Raw genomic sequence first — 24,127 nt, forward strand, 5'->3', positions numbered from 1 at the left:
CACAAAAAATTGTGAAAAAGGAAAATTACATAAAAAATTGAAAAAAAATATTTATAATGAAATCGTAAAATAATTAAAAAAAGGGGGGACCGTACAAATTTTAATTAAAAGATATCATTCACCTTGCAATGTATTTCTCTTTCCATCTGCACCAACAATTACACTGAACTCAAACTTAGAAACTGGGTGGTTACATGGCTCGACTTCTGCAGTCCAACCTAAACAAAATATTAAAAACATTCAAAAATTTGTTAAGCAACTTTTACCTACATATATTAACATAATAAACTCCTAATATTAAACAAAATTTGAAAACTGGATTCCTACTAGTTTGGCAGTAAAGGAGCAAAAAATATATCAAGTTAAATGGTAAAATATAATCTATACATTTTTAAGGGATGGACATTGAATCACTAAACTTTATGTATAAATGTTAAAATCAAATATATTGATATTAACTTGGAACATACCTTTATCAATTTCTTGTGTATTGGAAAGTACGGTGGGTTCTACCAGACTGACAAATGAGCAATTTACTATAACCTCAACACCAAGACAAAGCGATATTTTCAATAAAATAAGTTGAAGCTGTCGAATGGAAATGTGGTCGATTGTTCCAGCACAGAACCGACCATAGAACTTTTTAGCACCTAGAGTCTGAAATAAAATCCTTTTTTTTAAAACTATTGATTCATCGCATATGTAAAAAAAGACTTTAATGAATTTGTGTTTTTGAAAACTGCTGGTTTAATTTTTGCTGCTGCTATGCTATTTTGACCTGGTATATTTAACTTCACAATTTTTTTTTTAAACATTAAATTTTTTTTATTTTTTTATTTTTTTTTAAACATTAAATTTTTTTTTATTAATTTTTTTTATTGAAATTTCAAAAGTTTTTTTTATCTTACTATAATTTGCAATATAAAGATTAAACAACAACAAATTAACATTTTTTTAGCATTTTCTGATAAAAAAGTTAGTTTATCAATATTTTTATGTATTTTACCTTTAAATCTGTGATTATAAAAGGCCACAGATGCAAAACATTATTTCTTGAGAATGCATCTCTTTTTTCAAGCACTACAGTTTTAGCTCCCAAACAAGCCATCTCTATTGCTGTTCTTAAACCACATGGTCCAGCTCCGATTATCATAACCTAAAATATAAAAAAAAATTAGTAAAAAAAGCCTACAATTTTAAAAAAGAAATATTTTTCAATAATTCAACAAAACATAAAATATATATAATATTAATCTTTTTCTCAGTTATAAATAACGAAGAAAAATCTAAAACTGGAACAATATATTTCTAATTTAACCATAATTATACTAATACAAAATATTTCAAATTACCATTAACAAAATTTAGTCAACCCAAACTAATTTTTATAGGAAGAAAATCAATATACAATTTAAAATAAAAGCAAAAATTTAGAACTAAAATATTAATATCTCTAGAGAAAGGGTAAACAAGACATTAATTCTAATTTAAAAACCAATCAATATTTTTAAGCATTTAAATCAATTTTGTAGAAAAAAATTCAACTAGTTTTATTAAAATATATTTTTAAATACATGTCATTTTGTATTATGGTTTAAATGTGTTTTAGTACATCTGACTTTAAAAACATGTTAAGTAATAAAGTGTACCGAAAACTTGGAGGTAGTAATTAAACTTTGATGACTTTCTTTTGTGGCTGTTGTAAAAATTACACAATAAATTTTCAAAGAAGTTATTACTTTTTAACAACAAAAAATACATTTATTTTCCCTAACAACAGCAAAAAAATGATACCCCAATTAAATTACTTTAAATTTTATTAAAAAAAAAAAAAAAAATTAAATTTTTTGACACTCATAATAATTTTTTTATTTCTTGGTGTATATTTCATATATAGCAATAAGTCTTAAATTAAAACAAGAGAATTAAATGGCAAATCTTTGTTTACTTTTTCTTTGTTCACTATGTACTCATACCCTGTTACCTTACAAAGGGTTAAAAGATAAGGTAAATTGTGTAAATAATGACAGAAATAGTATAAAAATTAAACAAATGAACAGGCATTGATTAAACAAGAGATCATAATTTTACAAAAGAAAAAATGTGTAAAATTTTTAAGAAATTTTTGATTATAAAACCAGACAAATTTTTAAAAATTGTAAAAAAAATTATTAATAAAATTAATAACAATGTTTAAAAATTACGTGATTAGATTTATAAAATATTAAAAATAACATAAAACTTTAAAAAAATAATATTTTAGTTGCATGCACAAAGTGCAGCTAAGTTGAATGTATTTAATTTAATTTGGAAAGTCATTAAATAATAAATAATTAATGAGACTGTTGCCAATTAAGTAGAAATTCCCTAAATTAAACAAAAAAAGTTTGAAAAGAAATATAAACATAGAACAAATAAATTTCCATTTAAATCCACATAGAATAAACAACACAATTCATGTTATGGTAAACATATTCCTTCAATAATCTTACATATAACAAATGATTATAAATAAACCTACCGAAAAAAGCTTATTTATAAATATTATTTAAATAACAAATTCAGATTGCAACATAACAATTATTATAATTACACCATTATTTTTGATTTCTGCTTACCCAGAAAAAATACAAACAACAGAATAATCATTTATCAACAAAAATACGTCAGTTCGATAGGATTAAGTTTCGTTTAAACAAAAAGATGGTGAAATTACATTTGTATTCACCATTTTTAATCGAAGTTAAATATATCACATTTTAATTTCACCATTTTTAATCGAAGTTAAAAAAAAATATAATCGAAGTAAAATATTTTTTTTATATATTGCATTCTTATAACCTTAACGAACGTAAAATTTCGTGTTGTATGACGATGTTACATAAATACTAGACGCCCGTCGCAAATAGACATTTCGACGAAATATCGGGAAATTTGTCACTTTTCCGACAATAATGAGAAAATTTATGTCGTCTGATACGCAAATGACGTAAGCAGCGTCACCTTATCCGAGAATAAGTTTCGTTTTAACTCGAAACAAATATACCACAGCTAAGTCGAACGAATATTAGTAAGTAAAGGTGATTTTAAATAAAAACGACAAGGTATAGTAATAAAACACTTTAAAAAATCACACTGTCTTTATATGGAGAATCCCCAGCGTTTGTTTTAAATTGAATATTACACTAAGACAAACAAATTTCTATGTCCCAACTCCTAATATGGTGTGTCAATAACGACCTTGTATTACAGAAAAATGTTTGTTTTATAGGACGTGCAAAATTCGCGTGCTCTCCTTATGTTTGATAGCGGGACTTTAAATTTGTATTGCACCGTTTAAATACACTTAACGCTTGGCCAACATTGCTAAATTAGGTTAAAACTATACTCCATAAACATTTTATTTTAAACAGACAATTATTTAAAATTTACATAACCGTTTTTGGAATACAACTTTTAAGACAGTTTTTATGTCATAACAAAAAGATTTATTTTCAAAATAAATTCAACCACCGCGATTTAATCTAGTGTTGCCGTCATGTACCTCCACGTGGTTGTTCTGCATAACGTCATAATGCGTACGTAAACCTATAATTGTTGTCAGATGATAATAACCATCTGACGATATGAGGTTTTGTGTATTGCGAAATATATTAATAAAGAGATCGCATGTTGTTATAAAGAAAATAAAATTAATTTATAAGCTGATTAAATTAAAAATGAGCACAACAAAAGTAAAAAGAAACGGTGGTAAATGAATCATGGAATAGATTACTTTTTTAGCCCAACTTCGCAAACAATTTAAATTTACACGCTTCGAAGCTACTCCTTTATTTCAAAATTTCCAGAAATAATTTAAACTTAACGCCTTAACGAATTCGTTAAAAAACATTTAGTTTAGCTAAATACACTATTATTACCAAGAAATTTACGCTTCTTAAATACGAATTCTGTAAGCCTATATAATGTGTAGTTTTTGACGTATTGTCGTGTAATAATTATAAGATACAGTTACGACTAATAATTGCGACAATTAAGACAATTATTTTGTTTAAAAAACAATGAATCATTCGAAAAATTGGTTTTAATTGACACTTTGGCTTAAAATATTAAACAAAAAATTTAATACGCGTTTAAATTTTAGTATTATAGCAAAGGAAAAATACTAAAAAAAAGAAATCACTTTTACACAATAATCTTTAATTAAACTAAAAACGTCAAAAAAATCATGTTTATCTAAATTGATTATTTACATAAACCAGACTGACAGGGGAAAATTGTTTAATTTAGAGAAAGGTAAAGTGGGTTAAGACTCAAAAAATCCAATACAGCCGACATCTGTATTAATTAACCAGCTTGACACAGTATGCTTATCAATTTTAATTTAAAAAAAATCGATTTTACCAATTAAATCACGTTTAAACAACTATTTTCTCGTCTTCGGGTGCTGTCAACTGCAGCAGACGGCTATAAATTTCAAAGCAATAAACAGGCTATAAATTTTATTTTAACGTTTACATGTAGGCCACATTTTCTATGCATTTTAGTGTATTGTATATAGTACACTACCGGTAACGTATGTTTCCGTTTAAACATTAAACGAATACACACTACTTTGCGTTTATATATAACTAACGTACAAAATCAAAAAAGCATGACCGCCTAAAGTTGACAGTTTAACTGGCCTTCCTAAAAGGATTTAAAACGGTTCAAACCGTATCTAATCTGCCAATTATGTCCATAAGAAATAGCCATAACATAGTCATTATGGGCGTTTTGTGATTGCTAGTTTATAGTAAATGGTGGTTTATAACGATAATGGTAAAAAGTCCTAATTTATTTAACTAACACAATCAAATGCCCTTAAACATGTAGCCTATCTTAAACATTTTGCAACGAAAAAGATATATTACAAATCAAAATACTTAAAAAGCAAATAAAAAATACAAATGACAACACTTTTAGTTTAGTAAGTTGAAAAATAAATTAAAAAATAAGTTTTACGACACCTTTAAACATGTGTTAAGTTACATGGCAAGAGAGATAAGTGTAATTTAATAGCCTGATACATAATAAATTAATAAATAGACAAACAGGAAGAAGTTAAGAAATTAGGAAATTCTGGCGATGAAATTGGAAATTTCTGATTAAAGTAACATGTATAAGCCATACATACTAAATAGCATAATACATGTCTGTTTTATGTCAAAACACTCAATTCAAAAGCATATCATTGAAATGTATGTAAATAAACTGTTTGTAAAACTCCAACGAAATGTGTTTATGTGTTCTTAAACAACATAACTATAACCTTAAATCCAACACACCAATGTTTATATTAAAAAAGATCTTTAAAATATTTAAAATGTTAAATTCATATTTAAAAAACGTCTTTAAATTTTAAACTTACCTTCATAGCTTCACCAATTCGAGTGCCCCCCATTTTATGGAGTTTTGGGTTCACGAAATATTCCTTTCCGTAAAACCTTTTGTCTAATTTACTCCATATTGAAACAGCTTTCCATGATTTTTCCAGGCGGTTTTTTAATCGAGGATAAAACAATGAATGTTCGTTTTCCGATGGTGGATAGGGTAAGTCGATGGATTTGCATAAAATATGGAATGTGGAAAAGGTTTGGTTGCATGTCTGCGCTTGAAGAAAACTAAAAAAACACAAATAAATTTAACATCAAAATCAATAGCATAATTAAGAAAAATAAATACTAAAACTTTAACAAGAAATGCTTTATTTTCAGTAATTAGATTTGTAAATCAAAAATAATTATTTTAAAAACCAAAATTAACCCTCTTTAGTAATTAAAGTTAGTTTAACTTATTATCCAATAGTAATATTCATTTATACAAAAGGTTTGTTAGAAATTTTATAAATGTGATGTCTGTCTGTATATTGTAGCTTTTAAGAATTTACCAATTTTATCAACAAGTTCTTAATTAATCAGCTTGAGTTATTGTGAAAAATTTTAAACAAAGTTTAATTAGTTTAACAATCACTCTTTTAAGATGTATTGTAACAATTAAGTAAGAACAGAACGAAAATAACAATGTTCATTGTTTCAAATATTTTAATTAACAACAAATAAATATAATAACAATCAGACAATAACTTACTTGGTAAAATTCTTATTCAACTCAGCCTCGCCAGCAATTCCGTTCGTTTTATTGTCGAGCATGATAAAATAGTGATAGCAAATTCAAAAAAGTTAAATAGTCAGACAGCAGATTTTATTTAATTCATTTTAATTAGTTTTATTTTAAATACGATGCTTGCAAATTGTGATATAGCAGCTTATTAAATATACTAGCAGCTTATTAAATATACTCGTTCTGTATAACAAAAAACGTAAAGTTTTATAACAAAACACTTGTACTAAATATTCAATTATTAAAATTTTTCTGCTAAATTGATTTTTGCAAATATTCTAGTAACTAATGACAAGACGCTTTGCTTTTATAACCTGTCACCTTTATTGTGTTTGTCTTGTGGCGCGACTCTTCTGTGATGTCATAGGAGAGAACTCGAAAAATACAATTTATTGCCTTTTTTGTTTTGAAGATTTAAAATAATATAGCATGACGAAATGAATTTGCCTTATAATTACTTATATTTGCATGTGGGTATTTAAAATTGAAAACTTAAACAGATAAATAGACCACATTTTGTAATGTTTTACTTAAACTTAATAAACATGGAAAGTTTTTACAGTAGTTTGTTTAAAAAATATGTAATTATACTTTTTTTTAACTTTGTATATATTTGGTATTAAAAATTATTAAATAAAACTATATTTAGCCTATTGAATTTTACTTTAAAATTTACCTTTAACTAATTTATTCTTTGTTATTTTATTAGTTTTAATTGATAAGACCTTTGATCAATAAACACAACGAATTTTTTTTAAATGTTTATTAAAACAAAATAAAATTTAAAACACAAAGTATCTGCAATAAATAAATTACAAAAAAATAAAGTAATAAAAAATTAAAATAAATCAGGTACAAGCAAATAGCTTTTGTACTGTAGTAAATAATTTAAATCTTACTGACTAAATGCAGTCATATCTATCTATAGCACTTAGCAGTAAGTCTTAATGCTTTTAAAACCTAAGCAAGTGCATTAAACGTGCACATAGTGTCTCGTCTAACTAAAGTCTTATAGTTTAAATGTTTAAGGATATCTGCAAGCTAGCTTATGCTACAGATATCACCCTCTTCCCATAACTGACTGAGTAGGAACTCAAACCCTTCGACTTTAGGGCGGGAATATCAGCGTACGAAAGCCCCTTCTCCTGGCAGTAAAGCATTTTCCATTCTGCCTCCATTGGGTTTTTGACTGGTGAAGATTTATCATGGTATTTTAGTGAGGACAATACGTTCAAGATATTTTTGTTATCAGGTTGATAACTCTTACGTTTCACCTTTCGACTCACTTGCTGAGAATATTGAGCAAGCCAGTAATCATTGTCCTTGGCAAGTGATGTGCCAGTTTTGGTGTCGACGCTGGTTGTAGATATCATTTTCATTGACGTGACGTCATTGATAGAAACAGTGACGTCATTAGTCGGGCCTATAACCAGCAGTTCCCTTTCTTTAACTGCCAGTGTTGGTGCAGCTAATTTTGTAGTGGCCGATGTTATTTTCTTGGGCGTGCTGGAAAGCATTGGCGAGTTGACCTTGCCCATTTTTTTGACCAAGTTAAAATTTCGAGGTCTTGGTATTTTGGTTGGTGATTCCAACATACCAATGTCAATCAAGCATGGCTTGCTAGGTGGTGGAATAAGAGAAGGTCGACGTTTATTGCTGGAGAGCACTGGGGATTTTTTAACCGAGGAACTCAAGATTTCTACCGGAGTGATGTCTACGCTAGAGTCGCTGCTACTGCCAAGAGCTGAGTCTGTAGCCAAGGTTTTTGTGGGTATGAAAGCGACCCCATTTTGAGGATTGATTAAATCATTATTTTCAGGTAGTTTTGGTGTATTATTACCGTCCAATGCCTAAAAACAATAAATAAATAAAATTAGTTGATGTATAGCATTAAAAAAGATGTTTTTACATTGTTAAAATGATTCAACATACAATTATTTAACACGTTAATTAGTCGACATATAAAATAAATACCTTTATCAATTCTTTAAGGGGTTCATTGCGCAAAATTGCACTGTAATTTGACCTTTGTGCATCAATTCTGTAATAAAAATGATAAAAATATTATATAATACATTAAAAATTAACGAGTTTTCTACAACAAATTAAAAATCGACTTAAAATGTAAAGTAGACTTCCAAAAAGCATTGATTTTGTACAGAAATAAGAGATATAGCTTACCTAATAAGAAAAGTCTTTAAAACTTCCATAAATTGCGGAAAAGCATTTACATCTTGCTTCAACTCGATATAGAGATCTTCAAGATTAATAATTCGTTGTAAGAGATTTGTCATAGCCATTTTTTCGATCGAAAATTGAAATTTTTTCTCCCAAAAATAAATGTTGTTGACTGTACTGCATACAAGAGCGAATAACTGATTTCCAAAAATTCGGCAAATTTTTCGTTAACTTTTTTGATTGTGACGTTTCATTGTTACGCAATAAGAGTAAATAGGAATGAATGAAAATTAACATTTTTTATTTTTAAAGAAATTTTAAGATATTGATACTTAAATTTATCAAAAAGAGTTTTGATAAATTGCTCTCACATAACGAAGACCCCGACATCTCCATCTAACGGTTAAAAATCAATAATAATTTCTGCTGCTGATGGTAAGTTTAAGCACTGAAGCCTTACTTTAAAAATATATGTTTAAAATATATAGCTAAAGGACTGGAATCTTACTTGAAAAGCAAGTTATTCTTGGCAAAAGTAGCACAATATTTAAAATTTTAATGTGTTTTAGGTGAAAAATAAAGATTGTTTACATCTTTAAAGTTACATACAAATGTTTAAAATAAAAATTATTAAAAATAAATATAAATATATTAAAATTTACATATGTTACAAGTTCTATATGCTTGTAAGTTGATTTTTACCTAATAAAAAGAGAAAATTTAAGAAGTTGTTTAAGTATGGGTTTAAAGGAAGGAAGAATGAAGTCTGCAAAAACATCCTATTTTAATAATGACATACAAAATTCAGACTTTATTTAGAAAAACTTGGCATAGCGCATGTAGGTTATCTTAAAGTGTTTAATTTTTTAGTTTTTAAGTGTCTATATTTAAACTTTTTAATAATGAATAAGACTTTACTTTTTCTGTTGATTTTTGCTGTTTGCCTAAATATTGGAAACGCCTTTTTTTCATCGGAGTACGACAGAAGAAAGTAAATTTTTTTTTAGTTAAAACAAAACAGTGATAAAAACTAAAAAAATTCTTTTACTTTTAGGTACAATTCCATGTTTTTGTATTACGAAAACTTACCCACAAATGAGCTAAGAAACAAAATCATGCGAGAAATCATGAAAGAGAAAGACTGGGAGGGTATTGTCTTTTAACATAAAACATTATTTAATTCATTATACTTTATTTTGTAAAACGCCTAAAAAAATTTCAACTTTTTTTCCCTACCCCGACTTTAGCATTTTACTCCCCAATTTTTGTGGCCACTAGGTTCTTTGTTACAGTTAGTGCAGTCTGCTGTATTTAATATTATGTTATCATACCAAACAGTTGTATGCCTTCTTTGGCAAAGTTTTTTTTTCAAAAAACATTTTTTTCCATAACAAAAATAGAAAAATCGAGCTGGGACCCAAGGTCATGGTGACTTAATATCTGGCATTATAACGCCCCCACAATCTAAAAATATTTAAAAAAAAAGAAAAACTTTCGTTTAAATAACGTTCATTGACGTAATAGGGATAAACTAAAACCTTTTCATTATATTTTTAGATGCCTAAGTCATTTAAAAGATTCTGCATAATAAACAGAAACAAAGAAACAAGAAACGAAGAAATTAGTAATCGAAGTTGTGTTTTTAGCTATAATAAAAATGCTTTGCTGTAGATTTTTGAAATGAATACAATGTGTTTATGTTGTTAACCTAACAATACAGGATTTATTTTTAGAGCCTAAAAATAGAAAAATAGCATAAAATTTTGTTAACATTTAATTACCATGCCGAAATGCATTTAAAATTTACGTGTAAATATTTAAAAAAAAATAAAATACTATAATTAACAGAGAAAATTTTTTTAAGATAAACGTGTTTTTAATATTACACCTACCATGAATCACTGCAAATTATGCCCACGCATAATCCATAATAATTTAATTTTTAGCCCAAACAAGTTTAGAATCCTGATGAATAAGTTTAAACCAGATAGGTCACGAGACAAGATTACGTCATATCAACACCTTCCGACCAAAAAAGAAACTCAGTTTAATAATGAGTGTAAAATTTTAGTAGGAATAGTGATCAATTCTTTAAATAGTAAATTAATGAGTTGATATTTTTAGTGGAATATTAAGTGCCTGTTTAGCCTTAATTATAGAAGCAAAAAATAGTTGCAAAAAATTGAATGCGTTGTCAAAATTTTTTTATTATCAGCCGCCTGCGCATTTGTTCAAAAATGGCTGTAAAGTTATTATGACGTAAAACTAGTGCGTGATTCGACAATTGACGCATAGCAGCCCTATTTACAAACAATTTTCAATTTAACATATTTCCGGAAAGTGTAAATATTACATGTGCTGCCCTAAATTTGAATAGAAAAGCTAGAAATGAAGTTGATACGCGAATGTATAGCTTAGATTCGTTTCTTACAACGTTTCTATAAGATGGCCTAAAGCACAGCCACGTTTAGTTCGTTCACATAATAGGCGTCTGAACTTTGCAATTTGGCTTTGGGCTATAACAATCCGAACTTAGTTAGCTTTATCGCGTAATATGAAAGGTTACATACGTATGTGGCGGTCAAAATAGAAAAAGGTGTTCAAAATAATGTTCAATATGTTTGGATATTGATTTTTACCATTTCCCAGGGTTAACAATACATTAGAAAATCAACGATAATAACCATAAAATATGTGATGAGATATTTTTATTCAATTCGTAGTATTATGTATAGCGAGACAGTCGTAATTACGAGGTAAAAAATAGAGTTATAGTAACTGAAATAAACAGGTAGAAATTGCTGTCTCGTTCCGTTTTTTTTAAGTTAGGTTTCAAGGTTTTTGTAAATAATATACCCACATTTTGGTGTTAAATAATTTTGTATTATTATGTTTTTATTACAGAAAAGAAAAAGAATAACATTTTCTATTAATTACTGGTTTTTACTGTTGGATTATATATCAGGAACTAACTTTAAATTTAACATGGTTTCGAAATGCTTAAAAGGTTCTGCAGTTATATTTTGGTTGATAGGCACCGGGACCTACATTGCTTCTATGATAACTGTTATGTGGTTACATTCATCCAATAATAATCTTTCTGGGACATTTAATAATATTAATCTTTTTAAGAAATGTTATGCTGGGATCTGTTCAGATCAAGGTAAAAACAAAATAACTTTTTATAATTTTTTTTTTGAATATTTTGATTTAAAGTAAAATTTGAAATTGACTCTGTAACTAGTAATTTTTTACTGTAGGTTGGGATATTACAACAGAAAACGGCTCAGTAAGCGTGGACACATTTGTACCTCGAATCTTAATGCTAGCCGGGGCCTTTTTCGTTGTTATTGGCTTTGTATTCGCATTGGCAAGCACCTGCTCTGACAACCCTTGTCCGCTCATATCGGAAGGCTCTTTGGAAATAACTGGAGGTGAAAAATTACAGACTATTTTGGTGTTAAACAGACTATTTTGGTGTTAAATGTATTAGAAATAGTGTTATATTTGGTGATGTGTCATAAAGTAACTGCGTTAATGACGGAGTACTTTTACCTAAAAGACCGTAACTGATTGCCTAATTAAGACTTTCATATCAACGAGGTTAAAAACTGATTGGGTAATTTAAAAAGATGTTTCCTTTTTAAGTCAATTCGTAAGTGTCAAAAAATGAAACTCATAAGCGTAAAAAATAGGTAACCATCGTAAAATAAGTGGGTGTGTAACAATTGTTGCAAAATTTAAATTGACAAAATTGCGAAATTGCGATGTTATGTTGCTGCACTTTATAAAGCATACAAATGAAACACTGTGTAACTTATACATACATTATAAGTTAATATTAGGTTAGATATACTAAAGGCCGAATCGACCTTTGATTAATCGCTTTTAAAGATATGTATAGATCAAAACGAATATGCAAAACTATAATTACTTTATCACGAGTTTTAAAAATCCCACTGCCTTGTATTTAACTGCCAAAATTTAACAAAATTTCGAAATTTCGTCCGAGGTTTTGGAATTTTACAATTTAATTTTAAATAATCGTGCCGCCCTAAGCACAGTTTATGTTATATTCAACTCTAACAACGTTTAATTGTTTATAAATTTATTCTTAATATCGAAAACCGACTAAACAGCATAGGCTAACACTTGCCATTTGGCCCAAATTGGCAAATAATTAACCTAACAAGTTGGCTGATAATTACTTTAACAATTTATTTTAGGTACGGCAGGATTTTATATCGTTTATATCGCTTTTCGAAAGCGCTAATGCACTATAACAGTAAAAAACTAATCATATGCTTATCATAAGTGACCGGCAGCGCGGTGTAGTGGTAAAGAACACTTGCTACACCACAGATGAGGTCGTGGGTTTAATCCCCACTGCTCTTATGCTGTAGTGCCCTTGGGTAGGGCGCTATAAACTGTATAAGCTCTCTGCTGTGTCAGGGTTGGAGTAACTGATGTTACTCTATAGAGTAATGGTCGCGCATTCGACCTTACCACATTAAGGATAAAAATATATACAAAAACAAAAAAAGAAGTTATAAAGCTAATAGTTCTAACCGCTACACCACGTTACTATTACAAATAAAAACAAGTTTCATGTTTATGTTAACAGGTATTATCATTCTTGTTGCCTGTGCTGTATTCACTGCTTTAAACTTTCCCCAAAAAAGCTTATTAGACCAAGAGGAATTCGGTTATTCGTTTTACTTGGGATGGGCATCTGGTCTTGCCTTTGTTATATCTGGAGCTCTAACCTGTTCTTCAGCTAGATCTTAGACGAAGAAAGCTCTGATAGGTTTAAATGCATGAAGGTGTCCTTATGCTGCCTGATCATTTAAATGGTGAAATTAACTCGTTGGTAAAATGAACATTGCGCCAAATTGCTAAAAACTACATGTTGTGAAATCGTTACTAAATTAAATTAAATTTTGATTGTTTTGTTCGTTCTATAATACGCTTTAAAATTAATATCGGCCTAAAATGTTTGATGTTTCGTAATATTGTGAATTTTATTTTAATTTTTTAATAAATGTTTTTTTAATAAAATTTTTTTAGATATATCTTATAAAAGTGTATTGCTTTTTTTATGTTACGTTTTTTTTATTTTTTAAATATAATTGTAACTGCATCACTTAATTATACGAAGTTTAATTTCTGTTTTCTAAACGTTCTTACATCTTAACTGCTTTTTATTACAAATTCTTAATAGTGTTTGGTAAAAAATAATAAAATGATAATCTGTAAAGTATTGTTTAAAGGTGGTTGTTTTGAAGATGTAAAAATTTGTTAATACATAAAATCTTTTGTTAATATATAAAATCTCTTGTGCCATTCTTAACAGTTGGTAGTTTAACTCTATGTTTACCAAACAATAAGAATGATTAATAGGTTTTTAATAAATTGGACTTTGCAAACATGTCATAATGTTTAGAATTGTAACTTAAACTCTAATGCAAGTGGCAGTAAAGCGATATCGTAATAAATCTTTAAAATGCGACACCTTTCAAAAACAAAAACAACAACAACCAAAAAAAAATTCCATTTACGTAGCAGCCCTCCAGCTGAAAAATATTTGTGTTTTGGTTTTTTGATGTTTTGCAAACACCACTAATTAAATTACTTATTAATCACCGAAAGTAAATAAAAACAGCAGCGCAAGCTTTAACAGTCATAAGCAACTATAACAGCTTTTTAAAACTATGGCAATTTTATGTTATCTATAGCTGTCTTGCTAATTTTTACTTTAATAAAAAAGGCACAGATTTTATATAGTTTTTACCGACTTTACTATGTTATAAATATATTTTGGTAGTAACAACCTTATGTTGTATATAGAGTTTATGCAGCTTAGGATATTTATGGGGTATGATATAAAGTCTAGTCAGTAAAAGTAAAACAATAATTTAAAATAAATTTTTAAAGCTCTTATAAATCAAATTTTAAAAGCCTTTTTTATTCAAATAAAAAGAACGTATTCAAGATTTAAATAATGTACCCTGCTTGATTTAAATTTTCGTACTATTATCTGCTTATCTTTAAATTTTTAAGGCAAAATAGTTTGTTAATTTGCTCAACAAATCATGAGACTTTTAATATACATATACGCTGTATTGTTACTCGTTAGTTTTGTACATGCGCAGTCAGAAGACAACAAGAGTTACCTGGTTTGTATGCCTGCCTCATCCAATCCCAACTTTACAAACGATTCCGAAGAACAAATACCGTCAAAGAATGTTACAAAGTACTCCCGTCCGGGAAAGAGGGGTCCTCCTGGCGTCCCGGGACCTCCCGGACCCCCTGGAAGTTGCGATAAATGTGAAATTGTAAAAACTTTGCAGGATCAGTTACTACAAATGAAAAGTAAGATTTAAAGAAGAAAAGCTTAGGCTTGGCGTTGTAATATAATTAATAAATAAGACTGCTTTTTAATAGAATATGGCTTAGGTTATTATATTCATATGCGCAGTAAAATATCTTATATCATAATTTTAAATTATTTATAAAAAACTACTTTAGACGATCAAGTTCGAATTATTAACGAATTGAAAGCACTTCAAGGTAAATATAATTTATTACTGTTCACGTTATTAAGCAATGGTTAAGCTTCCAAAACAAAACTTTTTCGTGTTCTACATAGATTTTAACAAATGCATCGGCGGAGTAGTGTTCAATAAATATTGTTACAAACTGATATACACAGCGGGCATACGGAAATCTTATCCCGATGCCTATGCGTTATGTGAATTTCATGGCGGTTCGTTAACAGCAATAGACAGCGAGACGATGTACGATATATTATACGATTATGTTCAACGAACTTGGAATGTTATAGTTGACCAGACTGGGTTTGATTCCGTTCAAGTTTGGATAGAAATGTTATATCAGGTAAGCACTGAAATTTATTTAAGGCCGTATGTTTAAACCAGGTTAAACATTCGAGCTGTTAAGATTTAAAGCTTTTTTTTTTATAAAAATTTATTTTTTGTATATCTTTATCCTCCATGCACAACGCTCGGCTGCACGACCTTAACATAGAGTAACATCAGTTATCCCAACCCAGTCTTGAGTTGCCTTTGGCAGTTTGGGCTAATAGATTACAATTGGCTGATAATTAAACTGCTGTTTAAGTATTGGCTCAGAGGAAGTTCATACTGTTTATAGCGCGCCTTACTTAAGGGCGCTACAGCATGGGAGCAGAGGGGAATCAACCAATAATTCTTAGAAAAAACGCCCATCAAACTTAATATTTGAAGGTTTAATTTTTTTTTTAATTTATAGAACGGGCAGTTAACATTTAAAATCAACGGACACCCAGCTAGTTTTATTCGTTGGTTTAAAGGTTATCCTACACAAACCGAAGGTCATATTAACATGGCTTTTGAGGTTGCAATTAGTCCAAGCCATCCGCCAACTAACAACGGGATGTTTAATATAAATCCAGCTCATACAGCGGTTCCCTTATGTCGATTTGCAATTGATGCCTAAAGTTTAATTTAAAATACAGACTTTTTAGCTTTATTTTTTTAGCCTTTAAACAATAATAGTTTTGCTGCATAAACCATTTGAAATATATCCTAAACCTTAGATTCGCCAAACTAAATTAGTAATAATTTACGTAATACAATTATTTCTGGGTTTGGTGACCATGCCATAATATACTATAAATATAAAATCTTTATGTAAACATTATTACATTTGGCATGTTTTAAATCATAAAATTGATTTTGTCATTTTTTCCCGTCGCGTTGTTGTAATATTAATTGTATATCGTATTTATTATTTACTTTTATCAATGCGCGCGAAAAACCAAAATAATAACTAAAAATAAAAAAGCATTGAATTACGATATCAAACAAATTTTCCATGTTAGGCTTTAAACTATGACATGAAAAACACAGTGTTTATTAGGAAATAAAACCTCTTGTTTAGTACATTATAAAGTGTAACATGGAAACCAAAAGGAAGTTTTTTCCATTGTTGTGGAAAACGATTAAAATATCATTTGGAACACGATATGAGGTTATTACGTACGCCCATATCACTCGATAACCGTGGTAAGCAAATGATTCTATTGTTTTACATTTGACCGTTACTTCCTACAACATAGGGATTGTACAATACATTTCATAAGGGGGACAGTTTAAAAAAAAACTCAGGAAAATACCAGTTTTGCTATAAATTTACCAAGTATTAAATTAATTTTTTATTTCAAAATTGTATTTTATATATAAAATAAAATTTAGCTTATTTTGGATATATGATATTTATGTTTTCTTAATTTCAACTAAATGTAAGGAACAGCGTTACGCAAATACTATTTTGGAAGTCGTTTCGAAAAAGGACAACAGTATATACGTAAGTGACGTAATGTTATGGTGATATATAAGCCTATATTAAATGTCGGAAAGATCATATCGTTTATTGCTTATTACCGTAAAAGTGTTATTAAAAAAAAAGATTGTAAATATGTAAAAAAAAGATTGTAAATATGTAAAAAAAATGTAAGCTTGTGATAAATTATAGCCAAGTTAAATTAAAATAGCGTAAAGTTTAAAGTGCTTGTGCCTTTATTATTGATTTAAATTAAAAAGTGTTTAAAAACGACGAAATTTACAAATTACATGGAAAATTTTTAAGTTTTTAGGCAAAATAAAGTTACCATTAAAATGTACACGTAAAAATAACGTAACTTGCTATTTTTATTTTTTTGTTTGCCATATTTACACTTTAAAAAGTACCAGAAAATTTTCAAGGGCCTTATAAATTTAAGATCGATTTTTTTCAAGTGCTATCTCGCGTCAGTATTAAGTTTGAAGTACTCCTAATCAAAAAAGTGCGATTTATGACCACCGAGTTATATAGGCACAGAAATAAATACTAAATACTTCGCTATAAAAATAGGATAACTAATCTAAAAACTAAGCAAATTTTTAAATAATATTAGTGAGTTACTTTTTAATTAGATATTTTGACAGCTGGCGATATAATATGTAAAAGTTTAAAGTAGTTGAAAAGTTTTTTGTTTTTAGTCACAATATAGATACATTCGCTAGCTGCCTGGAACGCTTGTAATTTTTTCTAACAATACACAAACCTTAAGAAATCAAACAATGATACCAATACCATATATTTGTGTAAGTTTTTGTCGACAATTTTACATTGGTTTTGTTAACTACACTATTCTATAAGCCAGCTGACGAGGTTATTGATAGTTGTTTATTGAACATAAACTACTGTAATTCTTAGCCAGATTCAAACAGTAGCCTCATATTTAGGCCAAACTTAGCAAAATTGTACAGCAATATGTAGAAATTTTAGTGCGTATGAATATTTGGTTGTGATGTATTTTAAACTAGGAATTCTTTTTAAACTTAGATATAATTTTATAGTATATGGTTTTAGATTTGAAAATTATATGAGTTCATGCGACAAAGTTACAAAGAAATACCAAATTAATTGTATTTTTAATAAAACGAAGCGTTTTTTTTAGATTTTTTGATAATTTTTACTTAGTATTTGCCTAAATTTTGTTCACAAAAAACTCAAAAAAAATGATGACTTTGACAAGGCCACGATACGGGCAGCATCTACAACCTTTACTGCATCGTGAACTAAGCGAGAATGTTGAACAACAAAAACCAACTGATTTACTACAAAAGTACAAAGATCTTACCTTGAAAAAGAAAACATTGCCTTCTATCACAGTTAAGCCAACTCATCAAATTCACACATGTAACTACTGTGCAAGGAAAATAATTGAAAATCACGACTATGACTACATTTACAAGAACAGTAAACCTCAAGACTCAAAAACTGCTAAAAATAAAAGGCCGATTCGAAGTTACAGTAGTGCTGATGAAACAGCTTTCCCGCTAAACAAAGCGTCGTCGATTACGGCAAGAAAGCGAAGCGTAAGTACTGATTTTTTGCAGTACATGGACAGTCGCTCAAAGCATGTCAGTTTTTCTTTGCCTACACCGCTTGTTAATCCGAAAAAGACATTCAATGTCAGTAATGAAAGGCCTAAAAATAATACCTCTATGTCAAGTCATATCTGTACTCACGAAAATATTAATTTAAACAAACTTAAAAACCTAGAAATAAAGACAAGGGTAATATCTCACGAACACAACAAACCAAATCATACAACCGTTAAACAATTAAACGAAACAATTAAAAATATTTCTAAAAAGGGCAACTTAAAACTAGCACCATTAGCCTTAAAAGTAAAACAACGTCGTCAACGAAAAAACCTAAACGAACGGAAGCCTAAAGTTATTGTTTATGAAGAACCCCCAGTTTTGGAACGAGCTAGACAGGCCCTAGTATTTAAAATGAAAAATCCTAGACAATCTGAATTTCATAGACGGCGTGTGATCCACTTACCTGCCTTAGCAGCCCCATGTAGTGAAGAATTTGTTATTACAATGCGAAGACTGCAGCAAGGACATCGGTTTATCTCGTCTCCTGCTGTATTCAATCACGTGACTAAAATGAGCGTTCCGGTCGGTGCGTCCGAAGCGCTCTTGGACGCCATGTTGCGGCCACCGTCGGGTCTTTCTCCTTTAAAACTTTCCGGCCGCTGATGAAACGACCTTTTTTTTAAAAAAGATTAAAACACTACGTTGTAGAAATAAGTCTATACCCTAGAACAATAGATTGTTTATTAATAAAAAGGAAATGTTTGTACAGTAAGGTACCTGTGCTAACAAAACCCCGTCATTGATCTTGAAATTAAAGATTTTTAACCTTTTCTAACAATTTGTTACAGCTGTGGTGTTCATTAAATTAATCGTAATAATTTATATTTGTGTTTTTCTACATTCTTTAATTGCACGTTTCTAATTTTCCAATTAACGACGTCAAACGCACCACAGGTGCTTCAAGTAAAAAAGCGTTAATTACTAAACCAAACACATTTCTTTCATTTCTAGTTGTAGAAAACACGTGCTCTCATTCTCTGTTGTAGAACTTACAGTAAAGTTAATATTGTTTTCTTTATTCAACATTTTAACTAACTACTTATTATTTAACGATTCTATTTGAATAAGGCAATAAATTTGACAAACAAATTGTGTAATCATTGGCATCCTTTACAGCATTTAAAGCATTGTATATGCTGTGTGCTTAAAGCCTTGTTGATTTTTTAGGTAAAATTTGAAAGATATTTACTAACATTGGCCAAAATTTTTGGCTACTTAACTTAAACATACAAAGGTAGCGTCCTATGTTGAAGTAGGGCGTACACCTACAATCTATCGGCCAATGTTATTACACAAATAAATGGCTTTGTATAATAAGCCATTACAAATCGATTAAATGTTTCATAACTTTTTAACGCAATATTTACATTGGCTTTACCTTAGTATTTCTAAAGAGAAATAAAATGCTCTTCAGGTTAATTTAACAAAACATGACTATTTTTACTGCTGAAATTTTTTGTTGAAAATAAAACAAAATAATGATTTCTTTGTTCTTTTCAATTCATTATAAAATAAATTAATAGGCTACAAATTAAAACTAATCTAATTAGTGGCAAAATTAATAAAAAGCAGCTTTTTGTGGAATGCTAAATAAGGTAATATGTAATTAACTTATATTGTATAAAAAATATGATTTTTAAATATATATCAAATATGAAACTCTTTTACTAAAAATACTTTGTTTGTAAGTATCACTCAGTGCAAAATAACTTAAGTTATCAAACATTTCTTAAATAGAAATTTAACTTTTATACCAATATCCTTAGTTTTACTAAAAACTTTAAAAATATACACAAAACATTTGGATAACAAAATGTTACTACAGTTCTACTAAATATAAAACATAACTCTATTGTCTATGTCATGCATATATCTCTATGTAATACCGGCTCTGGTTTAAAAACATTTCTTAAAAATTTAAAAGCAAGTGCTATCAAACACAGGTTTTCAATGATAAACAGCATTTGCAGAAACACAATTTAAACCTGAAATAGCTGAGCAAGTCTTTAATGTTACATAACATAACTCCCAAAACTATAAAGAAATACTGCATCACCATTTAAAAACATAAACACCCACCATTAAAAAAATTTTTTTTTTCTATTTTTCTTTATTTATCACCGACGTCTGCATCTCTGTCCCCAACAAGCCACAAAAATAAAAATCCAGCAGCTAAGAGCCCCGTTCCGAGCAGGTCACCGAGCGCAGTTAAATAAGGAATGGCACTATTATCTGGGTCAACTCCCTTCCTCCATAAACGTAAAACAAGCCACTGACAAACTTGTAACAAAATCGAAACCTGAAGAACAAAGAAATAGTTTAAAATTTGAGAAAACCATAATTAAAACTTTGTGTTATTGTAATCAAATTTAATTAAAAAACTTTCGACCTATTTTTAGATGCGCATATTTATTAAGAATACTTTAGTTTTTCTATATTTTAAAGTTCTTCAAACTAAAAATTAAAATTCTTTTTATCAAAAAATTTAAAAAAAAACTATAATAGATGCACTATTTAAAATAGATAGTATTAAAAGCTACTGTATTAAAAAAGCACATTGCAATATATAATGAACTTCCTGTTATTTTGTAATGATGATCATATTCCTAAAGTCAAAAGTTATATTTTAAACTGAAAATACACAAACAATAAACCTGTATAAGCGAAACTAAAACATAGACAGCAACAAACTGGGGTGTTATTGTTGTATGACCTGCTTCTAATGCTTGAATAACCAGAACAAATATAATTTGACCGGGTATAACCATGAGAAGCATGACCCTGGCACTTACTGAATGTCGATTATCTGTAAAAATAATAACAATAAATTACAAAGAGCAATTTTTTTCAAAAAATTTAATTTCAATTTTTTTTGACACATATACTAATAACCATGGCTTTGTTAGTTTTTCAAAACCCTTTTTCAAACTAAATTATAGCTAGTATGTTAATGATAGTGTTAATTTAAAAAAGAAAAAAAATTTTTTTACCTGCCCCACAAAATGTTTGACAAGGTGAAATACACTTGGAAGATTCCCCTCTAGGTAAAGTCCCTAAGGAAGTACTCCCAGTATGCAGATAAGTCGATATTCTGCTCGCTTGTACGGCGACAAGGTTTCCCCCTACTCCATTTATGACAGGCGAAAAAACAGCAACGCCAGGGTTTTGTGACACCGCAAAATCCAAGATAAAACCGCCAGTGCTAAAAATTAACATAAATGAGTTGTTTTTAATTTCTATTTATATAAAAACCTTTAAAAGTAAATAAAAAAATATATTAGTACTATATGGCCTTAAGTTTTAGAAAAATATTTAGCTACACTAGATGTTTAATTATATTTTAGGTTTAAGTTTTAAGAATTTAAGCTAAACTAAGTAGAAAAGACGCATCTATACTAACATAATAAAAATCCCTTTTATAATAAAGTTATAAAATTTACGACATGTTGCACTATTTAATATAACTAAAGAATTCAAAAACAATTTTTTTTTAAAAAACAGGAATTGCGAACCTGCTTATTGCCATAGCAGCAATAACTGGCTCCCAACCGTGTCTTACAACTTCTCTTGTGTATTTATTTCGATGTGCCAAAACTAATAAAAGTGGAGTCAGAAAAATAAAAAGAACCACAATTGCCCAACCTATCCAGTTTGTTTCGGGGTTGTAAAGAACCCAATATAACCCCTAAAAAAGAATATGATGGGTAAATTCGGTTGACTTTAAGCGCACAAACAGGTATCTTATTTCCAGCTAATAAATTGTAGACAAATTGATTACCATAAAACATTATTTAAAAGCAAATGTAGTAACAAATCCTACCTTGCAGATTTGTGAAAGTAATAATAACGTGACCAGATCTCCCAATGAAGCAGCTATAGGTGTAGCAACATTGTCAGGATTTATTCCAAATTTTTGTGACAGTAAAATCACCAACACCATCACACCGCCTGTGGAATAATCAACGAAATAAATTATTTTAGGAATTCATTTTCGATATTTTTGAGTTTAAAAAAATAGATTTTTAATATAAATATCGTACTTTATAGTACAACAGCCAACTTTTAAACTTCAAAAGACTATAACATTTTTTAAACCTAATAGAAATGAAGCAATTGCGCCAGTCAGCAAACTGCCAGTGCATAGAATTAAAGCATGATTGGTTTCCCATTTTCCATCAGGTATCCAACCCAGTGTCATGGCAACTAAGGAAGCAAGAAAAGCAACAACCATTGCTTGAGCTTCAACTAATACCATGTTACCCCATAATATTGAGAGGCGATCTTTGCCGTCTAGCAAGCCTTGATTTGCCTAAATATTAATGTATTTGTTAAAACCTTTTTCAGATGTTTTAACAGTAATTTTTTGGACCCTTGCAATTTCTTAGGTTAAAAATTTGAAATGGTATTTTAAATAAATCAGGATTTTCTGTATATATATTTAGATATATTGGTTGCATATTTTATTTTCTGTACATATATATATACATATTTGTAGGATCTTTTGTATATATATTTGTTACGTTAATCTTAGGGTTAAAGTTTTTTTTTATAAAATAGTTATTACATTTTTTTCATGTTAAAGTGACTTATTTTAGCTTACATAGGTTGATAATCTTGAAGCCAAAGTCATTTCTAAGTTTCCTTTCAATCCCAATAAAGCGGGAACAAGAATAAATATCTCAGGAACCTTTGTGAATACTTCCCAATGCTGAATAACGAAAAAAATTCAAATTAAAACAATAATTTATTGGTTGACCATTTTTAATTATTTAAGTAGAATTTTATTTTACAAAAATTAAAATAGGTAAAAAAATTACTTGGACTTTGTCCAGTACGATTCCAGCTGCCACCATTCCCATTCCTGCCATTAAAAACGGGAATAAAATTTGAAAACCGATTGTGCATGAAGTCTCTAGTTTCTTATTATCAAAATTCTTATTACTTGGATAGTCAGACGACAGCGTCACACTACTTGTTTTCGCTTTATTTTGTTTTGGCAGCAAAGTCGTCTCATCGTTGTTGTCAGAATCACTGTTTTCCATTGAGTTTATTCGATGGCGTGTTGCTATGTTAACTACAGTGTCTTGGTTATTTTCTAGTTGTTTATAAATTAAATTGCCCTCATTGTCAGATGAAATACTGTCCAAGCTTGAACCGTCATTTGACGTGCTATATTTCGTTAAAGATGAAGTCATCAAAGACGTTGTTTCAAAACCACTTTTTCCCTTGCTTGACAGTGAATTGTTAAAGTCAGTGGCAGTGTTATCATAGGTTACAGCTTTTGGTACCATTTCTGATGTCGTTGGTTCGGTTGGATTTAAAACACCCTGATCAACTGTTCGTCGTCTTATTGATGAATTCTGAAGTAATTGATTGTCTTGTGAATCAGACATTAGCGACTAAGATTAATCTACTTATAATAAGTAAAAAAGTTAAATGATGACAGGTTACTATTACTACAGTGTTATAACGTATTTAGCCGAACACGTGATTGGTGATAGAATGACGCATTTATATCGAGTGTACTCGAACAATTTGTTGTGATTTTAAAGCTAGTCTACTTGTATAAACAAATTACCTAATAGTTACGTGAGCTTCGAACTTTTTTCATGAATTGTAGTTTGCTATTACCTTATTTACATAGCTGACAAAAAACACAATATTACGAAGTAAACTTACTGGAGTTATTTAATTAAACGCACGTTGAACCTCTTGTTGCTTATTCTATTAATTCGTGTTTACGTTTACTTTGTTGACGTCATAAACGCAACGAAGAGTGACGTGTGGTGTTG

General features: G+C 29.1%; 4 protein-coding genes across 13 annotated transcripts in view; 2 read left to right on the top strand and 2 right to left on the bottom strand.

Annotated features, from left to right (window-relative positions):
- LOC145763885 (protein-methionine sulfoxide oxidase mical3a-like) overlaps positions 1-6,341 on the bottom strand; it is a 28,561-nt gene extending 22,220 nt beyond the window's left edge. For all 9 annotated transcript variants that reach the window (XM_082575430.1, XM_082575439.1, XM_082575434.1 and 6 more), the window contains exons 1-5: positions 6,130-6,341; positions 5,411-5,663; positions 1,007-1,156; positions 471-657; positions 123-218 (exon numbers count right to left, since the gene is read on the bottom strand). In XM_082575430.1, coding sequence (XP_082431556.1) covers positions 123-218; positions 471-657; positions 1,007-1,156; positions 5,411-5,663; positions 6,130-6,191 — 748 coding nt within the window. In that variant the 5' untranslated portion in view covers positions 6,192-6,341. The remainder of the gene's footprint in view (positions 1-122; positions 219-470; positions 658-1,006; positions 1,157-5,410; positions 5,664-6,129) is intronic.
- A 4,907-nt stretch (positions 6,342-11,248) lies between these two features.
- LOC145748448 (uncharacterized) lies at positions 11,249-13,356 on the top strand. The gene is made up of 3 exons (XM_082564962.1): positions 11,249-11,503; positions 11,601-11,774; positions 12,965-13,356. Exons 1-3 carry the CDS (start codon positions 11,326-11,328, stop codon positions 13,126-13,128), a joined length of 516 nt encoding a protein of 171 aa, XP_082421088.1. The 5' UTR covers positions 11,249-11,325; the 3' UTR covers positions 13,129-13,356.
- Positions 13,357-14,323: 967 nt separating this feature from the next.
- Positions 14,324-16,642, top strand: LOC145748421 (uncharacterized). 2 transcript variants are annotated; one of them, XM_082564961.1, is made up of 4 exons: positions 14,324-14,712; positions 14,869-14,910; positions 15,053-15,237; positions 15,631-16,642. In XM_082564961.1, exons 1-4 carry the CDS (start codon positions 14,433-14,435, stop codon positions 15,835-15,837), a joined length of 714 nt encoding a protein of 237 aa, XP_082421087.1. In that variant the 5' UTR covers positions 14,324-14,432; the 3' UTR covers positions 15,838-16,642. The 2 variants fall into 2 exon arrangements, with proteins under 2 accessions (XP_082421087.1, XP_082421086.1); XM_082564960.1 differs by having other exon boundaries at positions 14,990-15,237; positions 15,631-16,626.
- Positions 16,643-19,866: 3,224 nt separating this feature from the next.
- LOC145764146 (solute carrier family 41 member 1-like) lies at positions 19,867-24,066 on the bottom strand. The gene is made up of 8 exons (XM_082575736.1): positions 23,153-24,066; positions 22,936-23,043; positions 22,431-22,644; positions 22,156-22,283; positions 21,848-22,020; positions 21,326-21,537; positions 20,990-21,141; positions 19,867-20,634 (listed from the first exon to the last, which is right to left on the bottom strand). The coding sequence occupies exons 1-8, from the start codon at positions 23,726-23,728 to the stop codon at positions 20,446-20,448; spliced, it is 1,752 nt and encodes a 583-aa protein (XP_082431862.1). The 5' UTR covers positions 23,729-24,066; the 3' UTR covers positions 19,867-20,445.
- Positions 24,067-24,127: the final 61 nt, after the last annotated feature.

The sequence above is a fragment of the Corella eumyota genome, chromosome 1 (genome assembly GCF_963082875.1).
Source record: "Corella eumyota chromosome 1, kaCorEumy4.1, whole genome shotgun sequence".
Classification (NCBI taxonomy): Eukaryota; Metazoa; Chordata; class Ascidiacea; order Phlebobranchia; family Corellidae; genus Corella; species Corella eumyota.

Excerpts from the sequence above, each read along its gene's own strand:
- LOC145748448 (XM_082564962.1), top strand. The coding sequence starts at position 11,326 with ATGGTTTCGAAATGCTTAAAAGGTTCTGCAGTTATATTTTGGTTGATA. Across the intron at positions 11,504-11,600 it reads TGGGATCTGTTCAGATCAAG|GTTGGGATATTACAACAGAA; the intron begins GTAAAAACAAAA and ends TTTTTACTGTAG. Across the intron at positions 11,775-12,964 it reads CTCTTTGGAAATAACTGGAG|GTATTATCATTCTTGTTGCC; the intron begins GTGAAAAATTAC and ends TTATGTTAACAG.
- LOC145748421 (XM_082564960.1), top strand. The coding sequence starts at position 14,433 with ATGAGACTTTTAATATACATATACGCTGTATTGTTACTCGTTAGTTTT. Across the intron at positions 14,713-14,868 it reads TCAGTTACTACAAATGAAAA|ACGATCAAGTTCGAATTATT; the intron begins GTAAGATTTAAA and ends AAACTACTTTAG. Across the intron at positions 14,911-14,989 it reads CGAATTGAAAGCACTTCAAG|ATTTTAACAAATGCATCGGC; the intron begins GTAAATATAATT and ends TGTTCTACATAG.
- LOC145764146 (XM_082575736.1), bottom strand. The coding sequence starts at position 23,728 with ATGTCTGATTCACAAGACAATCAATTACTTCAGAATTCATCAATAAGA. Across the intron at positions 22,021-22,155 it reads TACTTTCACAAATCTGCAAG|GGGTTATATTGGGTTCTTTA; the intron begins GTAGGATTTGTT and ends ATTCTTTTTTAG. Across the intron at positions 20,635-20,989 it reads TTTTAGTTTCGCTTATACAG|GTTTCGATTTTGTTACAAGT; the intron begins GTTTATTGTTTG and ends TTTGTTCTTCAG.